At 40.1% G+C, this 13,448-nt stretch overlaps 1 protein-coding gene across 4 annotated transcripts in view; it reads right to left on the minus strand.

The window, feature by feature from the left end:
- Nucleotides 1–5,915: 5,915 nt before the first annotated feature.
- Ttc21b (tetratricopeptide repeat domain 21B) overlaps nt 5,916–13,448 on the minus strand; it is a 77,653-nt gene continuing 70,120 nt past the window's right edge. For all 4 annotated transcript variants that reach the window (XM_052726407.1, XM_052726406.1, XM_052726408.1 and 1 more), the window contains 2 exons: nt 7,839–7,906; nt 5,916–6,437 (listed from right to left, as the gene is read on the minus strand). In XM_052726407.1, coding sequence (XP_052582367.1) covers nt 6,360–6,437; nt 7,839–7,906 — 146 coding nt within the window. In that variant the 3' untranslated portion in view covers nt 5,916–6,359. The remainder of the gene's footprint in view (nt 6,438–7,838; nt 7,907–13,448) is intronic.

Genomic DNA, 13,448 nt, shown 5'->3' on the forward strand with positions numbered 1-13,448 from the left:
GACCTCCTCACACTGCAAAGTAAGGAAGTACGTGCACACACACACACACACACACACACACACACACACACACACACACACATACACGAATGATGCAGTGTATCACAAGGACACAGGAATCATCTGAGGGGGCTTCAGCTGACCAAACCTGAAAAAACTTGAGCACCAGCATTATTAAAAACATTAACAAATTATGAAGGATTCCGAAAACCTGGTATTCATGAGTCTACAGGTTAAATCACAAATTTAAAATGGACATAATATTCTTAATATGGTAAACTGCTGATCACCGACTGCTGTACATTGGCAGAGAAAGGGGTGATGTCAGACTACTATCTTTTATGACCATTGCGAGGAAATGGGATCAGACAAGACTAACAACACAGGGAGGGGGGGTTGGAAGAAGAGCAGGATGTCCATGTGACCCCAAAGTGCCAATTTATAGATTTATAGTTGCAGGGAGAAATGAAGCTCTACATGGAGAACTCTGAGTAATCAAAGCTAATTCACCTGCCATGTGTGTTTGAGATGTGATTCTCTGAAGATAAAACATTCATGTTCTGTGATGGCCATGGATGCTTATGATCTCAAATGGAATTATCAGACAAACCCAAAATAAGAAGTATTATAGCACAAATGTTCAGGGGATGTGGTGGACTGTAGTTATCTAGACTATGCATGACATAAAAGATAGAGAAAGCTTGAAATTTAAAGATTTATTTATTTTATGTATGAGTGCTCTATTTGCACTTAAGACTTTATGCCAGGAGAGGGCATCAGATGTCACTACAGATGCTTTTGAGCCACCATGGGGGTGTTGGGAATTGAACTTAGGACCTCTGGATGAACAGTCAGTGCTCTTAACCACCGAGCCATCTCTCCAGGCCCCAAGTTTGAAGTTTAAACAAGGCTAAAAAGACAGAGCCTGACCAGAGAGTGGTTCTTAATCCAGGGAGTGGGGGAGGACCCTGTGGGTTCAATCAGCAGTAAGAGGTGAGACGGTATTGTAGCCATTCTGAATTTCCTACTGTTGATAATGGCAGGAAGTTGACTACATAGGCAACTATCTTCTTAGGGAAGAAATAATTCAGGGTAGAGGTGTGTGTACCTCGCATACTACTCAACCCATTCTCAGGATGCTCCGACAGAACAAGCCATGTTTGTTTATATATGGTTTGTGTAAATGTACATACAATTTGTGTTTACGCAGAGAGAGAAAATATTTGCGATACTTTAACAAGTATCTGGGTAAATATCTGTTGTGGTGCTGGGAGCCTCTGCTGTCTTCTCATCCATACAACTCTCTGTAAATATGAAGTTCTTTCCAAATGAAATGTTGATTAAAAAATTCGTATCTGTTTGTGGAAAAAGTAATTTATACTGGAATGCAAATGGATACTAAACATTTTAAGAAACATACAAAGGGCTGGAGTGATGGCTTAGTGAGTACTTACTAGTGAAGCCTGAGGACCTGAGTTCCATCCCCCAGAAGCCACATAAATAAACCGAGCCATGATGACATCACTCTTATAAGCCAGTCGTGGAGAAGACAAGACAGATGAATTTCTGGGGCTGGTCAGCCAGCTTAGCATGCTTGGCCAGTTCCAGGACAATGAGACACTCTGCTTAAAACAAGCAAATGTCAGAACATAAGAAGTGTGGATGGTTCCTAGGCATGAAAGCCAAAGTTTTTCTCTGGTCCCATGTGCCTGAATATACAAACAGACATGTACAAGTACACACATTCAACACCCATGTGCATACACACACACACACACACACACACACACACACACACGCACACGCACACGCACACGACAGAGAAATACACAAATAGCCAACACATCCAACAAGATTTATGTTTTGACTACAGGGAAATGACACCAGGATACAAGCCCATGTCCTATCTCTTGTGTGGCATGTGTTCACTCATTTTAATTTTGCATGTGCGTGTGTGTGTGTGTGTGTGTGTGTGTGTGTGTGTGTGTGTGTGTAGATTTTCTTCTACTCTGTGATTCTTGTGTCAAAATATCTTCTGCACTTTGTCATTTCAGTCTTGGTGAGAAACTAATAGAAATTTTCAATAAACACCGTTACCAGGCAAGGGTTTTCATTTATCGAATCTGTTGATTTCAGTGACCTCACTTTAACCGCCTGGGAAGAACACTTCTGCAGGTCAGTATTTTGGCAAACCACTTTTCCTGAGAGCAGGTAAGCTTAGTGATGAGAGCTGAATCTGAGTGGGCTGCTACTGACTGCACCAGAGCACCTGTCCTGCTGGAAGTGTTTTCTCAGGCTCTTACGTCACTTCCGGCATTAAAAATACAACTAGGCTGCCTTGGGCGGAAACGGAAGTAGTAATTACCTTCTTTAAATATCCTTGTTTTCTTAAAAACAGTTTAAGATTGTCAAAAGAATTTGTTTGAAGGAAGATAAAAATAACACACACCATCTGAAAGCAGGCTGGTTTGAGGACTGCCTTCTCATCTCAGGTTAGCCCCTCGGAAGGAAGCATTCAGAACCCCACTACTCAGCTTTCCTCACGTATGGGCTCAGATTGCATTCACGGGCACTGTGCCAGATTCACTGATGACCACTCTAAGGCAGATTGTAAAGTGAAGCATTCTTCTCAAAAAACATCTGGTTCTGGAGGAAAAGTATTAGGAGTTAAGTGACACATTTTTGCTCATAACTATGATTTATCAAGTCACACAGTGCCACACTCTCCCTGCTCCCAGCTCAAATCTGGCAGGCAGACTTTCAGCAGCCACAAACAGGAACGTGGAGGTAAGTGGGAAAATCTTCGAGTCCAAGCCAAACAGAGGCCAAGACACCAGTTTATGCAGGACAAGGGGCTGCCCTTTGGTCAAAGACTATTTTACTCATTATAAAACAGCGAAAGCCCATTAGCATAAGAGTTCCTCTGGCCACCTTTGCGTGCACCATCTCCTTTTGAACGCTTGTTTCTTCATTTTCTTCACAAAAATTGTCCAACTCTCAGACTCATTCTTCTAAAGTTCCTGCCCCCCACTGTTTTCCCACTTACATTTCAACATCTTTATTTCCTGTACCTTCAGTATTGACTGGCTTTCCCCATAAATATCTCAATATACCAAATACTTCTATTTTAAAAAGTAATCAGGCAAATCAAAACTTCTCCTACCTCCCTTTCTTTCCTCTGTCTCCTATTTAAATATTAGATATCTAAATATCTATCTATTCTGTCTCCTGATCCTTGCTTCCATTCTCAGGGTGTCACTAATCTCCAAGCAAGGTTTGCCCAAACTTGAAAAGGGGTCTCCTCCTCCTCACTCAAGGAGCCAGTGACATGTGAGATTATTTATGGCTCCTCCTCAGGATGCATCATATAGCCCGATGTCATGGCCTTGAATGACTTTAGATATTTCTTCCTCCAATTCATTAAATGTGGCAGGGTCATCACTAAAACTCCATTACTACCGCAAAGACCCAAGGTGAGAGAACGGACTTGCTCTCGGGTCTTTCTGGATTCCCAAAGATGTGCTCTGTGCCCCTTTGGGGGAGAAGTTCTTTGTGTGATCCTTCAGGGGCTCCCCTGTTCTGCCACTCTGCTGTTACTGCACCCAGTGCCGTTTTCTGGAAGTCTCCTTTCTATCCTCTCGCTCGGGATCGCTGGCAATCAAAGGAAATGAGGATATATTTTGTGGGAACAAATAGAAAAATTTGACTTAAGAACTGAATGCCACCTTTTTTCCCCTAATCATATTTGCCAAGAAAATAGCTTTGAACAGTGAAAAGGAAGTTTGCAAAGGTTGTCCTCTGAAAATTACATTTAAAATGTCCTATTTTTAGTGTAAATATATATATATATATATATATACATACATATATATGTATATATATTCAGTTTTGTGTGTATGTAGTGACCATTATATATGAGTCTGGTTTTATTTATTTTTTTGGCAAATGGGTATATAACTTCAACAATTATACTTTTCCAGCTTTTACAGTTTTGACAAATATCTTTGGATAACATTTACTGAGTGTTTGAATGTATTTAATGTCTACATAGCAATCTACCATTACATAAATGTGAATACATTTGACCAATTTTTTTTTTAATGGAGGACAATTTCAGTTCATTGACAGCAAAAAGAAAAAAGAAGAGTAATACTGCCTCCCTCCCACCCCCATCCTTGAGTATTCCCAATGGTGCCTCTCTGAACAGGACAGTTGGTCAGGGGACAGACTCTCACTTCTGCTGCCTTATCTACCGGCCACGCACAGGCACAGCACTTGCCTTGCCATGCATTATTTACCCAGAGTTCAATCAGCCCCAACGGTGCCACGTGAGTCTGTCTGAAATCACTCATCTTCTTTGGTCCCAAAGTAGCGTGTTTCGTTTCAGATTCTTGATTCTTACCTACGTGAACCCTAGTCCAAAGTTCAACCTCAATTCCTCCACCATTTGTGCAGGAAGGCCCTCCCAGGCTTGCTCTGGGTTGATTTTGGGGGAAGAAAGCTATTCCTCCAGGGTACCCCTACTTATCACACTAGACTTGTTAAAAGTCAAAGCACAGTAAACTTCCCAACATTTCCTTTTTCCTGAGGGCATGTATTGAGATCCAGGCTCCATGGAGCTTCTTCTACCTTTTGGAAATTGGACTCTTCTCCATCCTGAAGGCAGGCACAAACTTCTACTCAATGTACCACAGTTGTTTAAGTTGCAAATTGGAATGGTAACTGCCTAGTCTGAGCTCTAAATTTCACCTCCCTGTGATTTAGAGATGTCACAGAAAGTCAACTGTTAGTGAAGAAAAAAAAAAAAAAATCTAGGGCAGTCAATGCTGAAGAGTTTAGCTAGGGCAGCAGGAGCCCGAATGGTGGGGTGGTTGCATTAAATGGAGCCTCGATATGGCAATGGCTTTTCTAAAGTGATAACAATAATGAAAGTAGACCACCCAAGGGACTGCAAACCCCAACGCCCACCCTCAGGGGCACTTCCTCCAGCAGGGCTGTACTCCTAAAGGGTTCCTAATGTTCACAAACAGCACTAGCAACCGGGGGAAAAGGTGGACAAATACATGAGTCTGGGGTGGGGATATTTCTCATTCAAGTCACCACATGCACACGCTCAGTCTTTGTTAAGGAAAGAATAGGCAGAGTTTGGAAGTGGAGGGGGGCAGAATAGCCAATTAGGAGTCTCAGTACTGGGGAAGAATAATTCTCTCTCAGCAGTTGTTATCAGAGTTTTATGAAATGCTATAATTGCAATTTTGGTGAAGAATAATTAAAATTTCACAGCACATAATTGGTAGTAAAGGGACACTGAAGTCATGGAGATGTGATCCTCAAAGTAATCTAATTTAAAGACAAACACATTATTAAAATATTTTACTGCAAGTGAAAATAAAACCAAGGACTATTATATTTCTAAAGAATTTAAAAAGATGTAGATGAGACACTGAAAAGAACGCTAAGGACCGAGCTGGTTAAGATTAGGGTGTTTTGGTGTAAAAAAGCTGAGGCTGGCTATGGAAGAGAGCTGTCGCCCGGGCAGCTGCCCTCCCGGTCTGTGCTCTGTGAGTCTCTGAGGACCGAAAGTAGCTTTCAGCCTTCCTCACCAGGCCAGTGTCTGGGATACATTAGGTACATTAGACTCACTTCTGTGGCTTCTGCTTAAAAACTGCTGTAAGGGCTTACCCATTTAGACAGGTTTCAGAAGATCGTCATCTAAGATCACACGAGCTTCGAGAGTAGGAAGTACGAACAGAACAAAGGAGGCAAAACCCACTTTTATAGTGTCCCAGGAAAGGGTTTTCTAAGAAATGCCATTCCTTCAATATTCTTACGTCACACTGCAGAGTACCCTGTGAGATTACCTTTATTTTGCAAAACAACATATCTTTAGAGTTCTGAGAAAAATGTCAACCAGATATTCACAAAATCTTTATTAAAATATCCATTTAAAATACTTATTCTTTTTTCATAAATTACATGAGATTATATCACAAACTATAATAAAAAATTTAACAGGTAACCGGAGACTTTAAATAGGTTTGTTGAAAATCTATACTCTTTAGAAAAGATATATCATGTAGACTTTAACAAAAATATCCTCTGTAGACATGAACTAGCCTTTTTCACAGAACTACGTCATTTGCGCCTAATGGAAGAGAGCAAGGCCAGCTCTCACCAGCCCCTCCACCAGCCAACACCACAGACACAGTGTTTGTCCATGGACAGCAGCATCCTCTGCTGGAGAAGAGGAGACATGCTTCTGTGACACAGTGTCAGCTGAAGCTGTGCGTACTGCAAAGGCTGTTGGACCCTGCCGTCTCCTGCTCAACAGTTTAAAGAAATAACGAACACAATCATTTTCAAGGTCTTAATGATGCACGGGCCTTATCAAGAATATCCTTTCTGATTTTGGGGTAACCTGGATGTGCTTCAAGAACCTGGGGAAAGAAAGTCAAAATAACTTGTAATGAACTGTTGAGAACGAGGGAAATTTGACTCTTACTATAAATGGGCATTTCGGCCAAGCGTCCACCGTATTAACACTGTAACTGTAACAGTTTGCAAAGGTAATCATAGCTGTAAAGTGGTGACTCACAGATGAGCAAATAAGAGCATCAGAACATGGAACCACATATGGAAACATCCCATACACACTTCCTAAACAGATGATTTAGAGGGCAACTTATAATACTTCTGTAACTTAGCTACTTGTGATGTCTAATAAACCCTGGGAGAGTGATATTAGCAGGGAGCATACATCAGATTTTCCTGAACTGATTTTGGAACATTCAGATTCCCGGGAATACTATGTCTAAGAGTGAGGAGCTATTCATTTAAAAAGATAGAACTCCACAAGCGATTCTAATGCACAGTCTGGCTTTAGTGTCCATTTTTACCCTTAGTGAGATTCTAAAGCATGGCCTTACTGTGGTGTCCACAGATACCTTGGTGAGAAACACTGCCTTATAGGAGTCGGCAGTCAACAGCATCTCCTAGCCAGATGTTTACTACAACAATGATGGAACATAACTATCTGATGTTAAGGGACATAAGAAAACTATAAGGACTTTATTCTGAACTGCCACCTTGCATGGAGGACCACTGGGACATGGCAGGTACAAAGGAGCTGTGGAAATTCTAAACCTGGGAAGAGCTTAAATATGTTATTTTAATTGTGGGATTTTAATGGAATAAAATGCAGAAGTATTTTCTAAATTAAGGAATATTTTTTATCTGTAATTTATAAATCAAAATTCTCTAATAAATAGATTTAAATAAATTCACAAAAAGTTCCACTTAAAATAATGACCTGGGAAACCAATACTATTTTCAAATGTGCGCCTGGTACCTGCAGAGGCCAGAAAAGGATGGTGGAGTCCCTGGAACTGGAGTTAGAGATGGTTGAGAGCTGTACATAGTGCTGGCAACCAAGCTCTGGTCCTCTGCATGAGCAGCAAATGTTCCCTAACTGCTGAGTCATCTCTGCAGGCCTTCAAATCCTTCCAAACTGGGTTTTGTTTAACATGTTTTCCCTGCTAGCCTATGTCTTTAAATTGACACAAACACTTTACTATTGTAACTCCAATTATAAACACATCCTTCTTTTAAATAAATTTATTTTCTAAATTTTGAACTGAACACTGATAATTTCTCCACAATTTAATTAATAAACTAGCTACAGGACTGCATCTTCTCTTTCTTTCTATTCAATGACATTTTGAGAGTAAAAGAAAATTGTCCATCTGTACTTTGAGTTATGAGCCTTAGCCTTGAAGAGCTGAGCCACCTCTCCAGCCTCCCCCTGTACTATTTAAAGAAATTGTAATTTAAGCATTTACCTGGTGACATATGTCAATTGCATCCACATATCGTTTTGCTTTTAAGTAATTAAATGCCAATTTGTATCCTGTTAAGACAAAAAAAAAAGTGATACAGTGGTATGTGTTTTTTTCTTCCTCTGTTGTTGACTTATTAGGGAAGCCCTAAGGGAGGCTATTGGCCAAACTAGCACAGAGAAAAGTGACATGCTATTATAAAGCAAAGTGAAATTAAGAAGAGCAAGCAGAAAAGAACAAAATTGGAAAAAAAACTGCAGTGAATAGCTGTTGGGAGAGACATTCCACAATGTGGTTTCTTTAACTTACTAAAAAGGTCTCATTGACTTCAGGTTACAGTAAAAACTCATCACAAGGCAGTAAAACACAACATACCCACTGATTTATACAGTATAGGTTCACTTACTACTTATTAGGGAAACTGATTCCTGTAGTCAACTTTCTATTAGGAGAGGAAGTACCTTATTTAAGCAATTGCATGAGTAAATAAATAATTTTAAACAGAGATAAATTCCATGAGAGAAAGATCCAAGTCAAGACCCAATCCAAGAAAGCCATAGCAGGAACCTAAACCACAGGAAGAGGATGTTGGGGTGTTTGAAATGAAAGGATAAGGCCTAAGCTGACCTAGCCTGGGAATCAAAAACACTTTCTCTTCAGGTTGGGGTGGGAGGTGGGATGACTGCATATGTTAAGATCAGTGGTAAGACACGTAGGAAACCAAACCACTTCAGAGTCCTTGCTTAGAAGACAGCAAATCAGAGAGCAACACAGGTGGGTAGATTAGTCATCAGATGTCTAATTAATGAACAGCAAGTCTTGTCACAATCATGCATACAGAAATGCCACTCTTCTAGTGTTGTCAATTAGAAGTTTTAAGACACTCACAATGACTATTGCTCTCCTACAAGACTATTCCAAGAACAAGAAAACTAAGATTACAATCTTTCCACTTCCTCTTTCACAATGATCCCCAAGTCTTGGGAGGAGAGGGTGCAGCACAGATGCCCCATTTGGAGCTGAGCATTTCCCATGCTCTTATTATCTGCACCTTGGTCATTTGTGAGTTTTTGTGTTAATCACCATCGACTGCAAGTAGAAACTTATCTGATGAGAGTTCAGAAGTGCATTAATCTATGGGGAGAGCAATAAGTCATTCATTAGGAGTCAGTTTAACACTCTGTCCATTTAGCAAAATAATTCTAATAGGTTGTCCTTTAGGGCCTATGACATGCTAACCACAGATTCTTGGCCCAACCATGGGGCCAAGTATGGGTTTCATCTTATGGAACAGGAATTAAATCCAATTAGAAAATGGTGGTTACTCCCATGACATTGTGCCACTATTGCATCAATGGATATGTCTTGCTGGAAAGTCATTATTGTACCTCACAGGCTTCACATCTGGGTAAAAATAGCATCTTGCTATTCTTTTTGGCTCCTATTTTTAAAAATGAGAAAGAAAGCAGTGTTGCCAACGGGTGTTCCAACTTAATATTGAGGTATAAATTGCATGCAGTAAGACTCACCCATTTTAAGGAGACAATTCAATGGCTTTTGAGAAAAGGTATATAAAAGCCACCACAATCAAACTACAGAATAATCTTATTACTGACATGTGGACCAATGGAATCTAATTGAAGACCCTGACATTAATCCTCACACCTATGAACATACAATTTTTGACAAAGAAGCCAAAAGTGTACAATGGAAAAAAAGAAAGCATCTTCAACAAATGGTGCTGGCATAACTGGATATCAACGTGTAGAAGGCTGCAAATAGATCCATATCTATCACTGTGCACAAAACTTAAGTCCAAGTGGATCAAAGACCTCAACATAAATCCACCTACTCTGAACCTGCTAGAAGAGAAAATAGGAAGTAGTTGAATGCATTGGCATAGGAGATCACTTCCTAAATAGAACACCAGTAGCACAGACACTGAGAGAAACAATCAATCAATGGGACCTCTTGAAACTGAGAAGCTTTTGTAGAGCAAAGGATACAGTCAACAAGGCTAAGCGACAGCCTACAGAATGGGAAAAGGTCTTTACCAACCCCACATCTGACAGAGGACTGATATCCAGAATATATAAGGAACTCAAGAAAGTAGACATCAAAATGCCCAACAGTCCAATTAAGAAATGGGCTATAGAACTAAACAGAGAATTCTCAACAGAGGAAACTCAAATGGCTGAAAGACATTTAAGGAATTGCTCAACATCCCTAATTATCAGGGAAATGCAAATCAAAACAACTCTGAGATACCACCTTATGCCTGTCATAATGGCTAAGATCAAAAACACTGAAGACACCTTATGCTGGAGAGGATGTGAAGCTAGGGGAACTCTCCTCCACTGCTGGTGGGAATGCAAGCTTGTACAACCACTTTGGAAATCAATATGGTGCTTTCTTAGAAAATTGGGAATCAATCTCCCCCAAGATCCAGCTATACCACTCTTGGGCATATACCCAAGGAATGCTCAATCATACCACAAAAGCACTTGCTCAGCTATGTTCATATCAGCATTGTTTGTAATAGCCCAAACCTGGAAACAACCTAGATGCCCTTCAACTGAAGAATGGATAAGTAAAATTTGGTACATATACACAATGGAATACTACTCAGCAGAGAAAAACAGTGACATCAATATCCTGTAATATTTAGGTGTCTATGAGACCACATTGGCTAGTAACTCCAAAAGAAAAAAAAACCTAGATGACAAATACAAGGAAACAAGTGTCCTCTGTATACAACAGAGCCACTGTACATATGAACTCACAGTGGTTATGATAGCATACACAAACCCTGTGGAAGCTCAAGCTGGACCAAATCACAAGATGGAGGGAAAGGCGCACACAAATCCTAACATTAATGAGGAGTCATTAGCAACTGATAGCTGCTAGGAGAGAGAGAGTCAGTTTTCTTTAAGAGTGTTGCCATTGGTAGGTTGACACACTTCAGTGGAAGGCTACACATTATGAATATGTGGGCAGCACAAATTAGACTTGATAGGTGAGAGAGAGAGAGAGAGAGAGAGAGAGAGAGAGAGAGAGAGAGAGAGAGAGAGAGAGAGAACACAAAGTTTGGTGGCTAGGGAAAGGAGGTAGACCTGGGAGAAGTTGGAGCCAGGGTGAATATAGTCAAAAATTACTGCTCAAAGAACTAATGAAAACTTAAAGAAGAGAAAGCTAAAAATAGGATAGCTATTTAACATTTGACTATTTCATGAAATATAATTAATATAAAATAATGGATAATTATTGACATTTAATTTTACATCTTACAAACAGGAATGGGAAAATGAAAACATTGCTCATGAGCTCTAATGATTGAACTGTGTTGTTGCTTCATCTCTGTTGCTGTGATAAAATACCATGACTAAAGCAACTTAAGAGAAGAAAGGGTTTATATGGCTTACAGTTCAGTTATAGTCCATCAGTTCAAGGAAAGCAAGGTAGAACTCACAGCTGGTCATATGCTGGTCATATCACATCCATACCCAAGAACAAAGAAAGAACAAATGCATCTTTGCTTACTTGCTCTCTGCTTCTTTTCCTCTTATTCCTCTCAGGGCATCCTGTCTAGAGAGTAGTCCTGCCCACATGGGCTGGGTTTTTCCATATAAAACTTTGAAGTGTGGAAGTGTGGGCTTCTGGTTTGCTGACTATAGTGATTTAAAAGAAAATGGTCCCCTAAAGGGAGTGGCACTATTAGGAGGTATGGCTTTGTTGGAGTAGTGTGTTCTTGTTGGAGGAAGTGTGTCACTGTGAGGGCTTTGATGTCTCCAATATACTCAAGCTATGCCCAGTGAGACATTTCACTTCCTGCTGCCTGCAAGATGTAGAATGCTCAGCTCCTTCTCCAGCACCATGTCTGCCTGCACGCTGCTATGTCCTGCCATGATGATACTGGACTAAACCTCTGAAACTGGAAGCCACCCAATTAAATGTTTTCCTTTATAAGAGTTGTTGTGGTCATTCTGTCTCTTCACAGCAATAGAACACTGACTAGATGGATGTTGACTAACTTTGGACTCATAGGCACATTGCCTGAGTTTTTGGTTTTTCAGTTTACTTAACTGTTAGGGAAATAATTCTTAACCTCTCATAGTAGTAAAATCATATATTTTTTTAATGTCTATAGGTGATGTGCACCACTTGTATGACTGGTTCCAGTGAAGGCCAGAGAGGAAGTCAGATCCCCTGGAACATGTGAGCCATCATGTCGGTGCTGGGGATAAAGCCTGGAACCTCTGGAAGTGCAGCCAGTGTTCCTAACTGCTAAGACTTCTCTCTCATCCCTCTTAGCAACAACCTTAATGATTAAATAGTAATCTTATTATGAAATGTTTTTAAAAACTTTGGAGTACCACAGAAATAATAGCAATTTTCCCGGAAAACAAACTCTATATGACTAAAATCATAACTTCAATGTTAGAAGTCAATAAGGTTATCTTGAACAAAAACAAAATGAGAAAGGAAATAAAGGGCTAGGAAGCACAAGGAACATGTGCAATACAGGCACACTACATCTCTCAAAAGTGTACACACTCAATTATAGGGCAAGCAGGAGAAAGAGAGTGAACCAGCAGTCTAGTGCAGGTGTGAGTGGATCCTCCCCTCACTGGCTCTCCGTTCTTAGTGTTCTTCTAGTTTAAAATGGTATTTCATTTTCAACGTGTTCTTGTGCACATTTATACAAGGTAGCCAACTATCTATACTCCATGTAGATTCTAAATACACGACTGGCATGTCTATTTTAGTGCCATTTGCAGAGACAGCACCCGGTTCTGAATTCGATGGAAACAGTATGTAACTTCAAGGGTTTTTTGACAAGTGAAAGGGAAATGCACTGTTAATTTGGCCAGTCAGATTGGAGTAGTGGATGTAGTGACAGTCTGAAAGGAGAAACTCAGTAACTGAAAGTGTCAGAGGGCCACCCATGGATGGAACACTGGGAGGGGCGCCAAGGTCATGTATAAACTACAATAATGGAAGGAAAAAGCTGGGGAGGTGGAGTCTCTGTTTTCTGAAGCTTTCCAAGGAACAGAGTATATAAATAAATTGGAAACATCTTACTCTGGAGGAATAAATTATCAAAATTATTTATATTTTATGGGTATTAAAAAAATTTCCACATTACAAGGTGACTCTATCTCCTATGATGTACAATACTAGGGGATGAAAATTTCTAAACAATCATTAGTTCCTGCACTTTGTCCAATCCAGTAATTTAACAGATCCTAAAGAAACACAAGTCAAGGCCAAGTTAAACAGATGGCATTGAGTGTAAGGAGGATTGTCTGACTGCAAGTCAAACATTGTAACACAGCTGTTAAAGACTGGTGCCATCTTAGGCTAAGTTAATAACTTGAAGTCACCTAATCTAATGCAAATATCAATGCCCTTATACTTAGAATGAGCCAAACCATATGTAGAAACACATTCACATGCAGTTACACAGATCAGAAGGGACATAGCAAATAAAGTAAATTTTCATGCTTTGTGGCCATAGAAACTCTTTCTCCATCTCTCTCTCTCTCTCTCTCAACTATGAAAATCCCACCAATGTTTTAAGGGAGAGTTGCTGTGGGATGATCTGTATGGCAA

Source organism: Peromyscus californicus, unplaced genomic scaffold (genome assembly GCF_007827085.1).
Source record: "Peromyscus californicus insignis strain IS unplaced genomic scaffold, ASM782708v3 Scaffold_7__1_contigs__length_154581171, whole genome shotgun sequence".
Taxonomy (NCBI): Eukaryota; Metazoa; Chordata; class Mammalia; order Rodentia; family Cricetidae; genus Peromyscus; species Peromyscus californicus.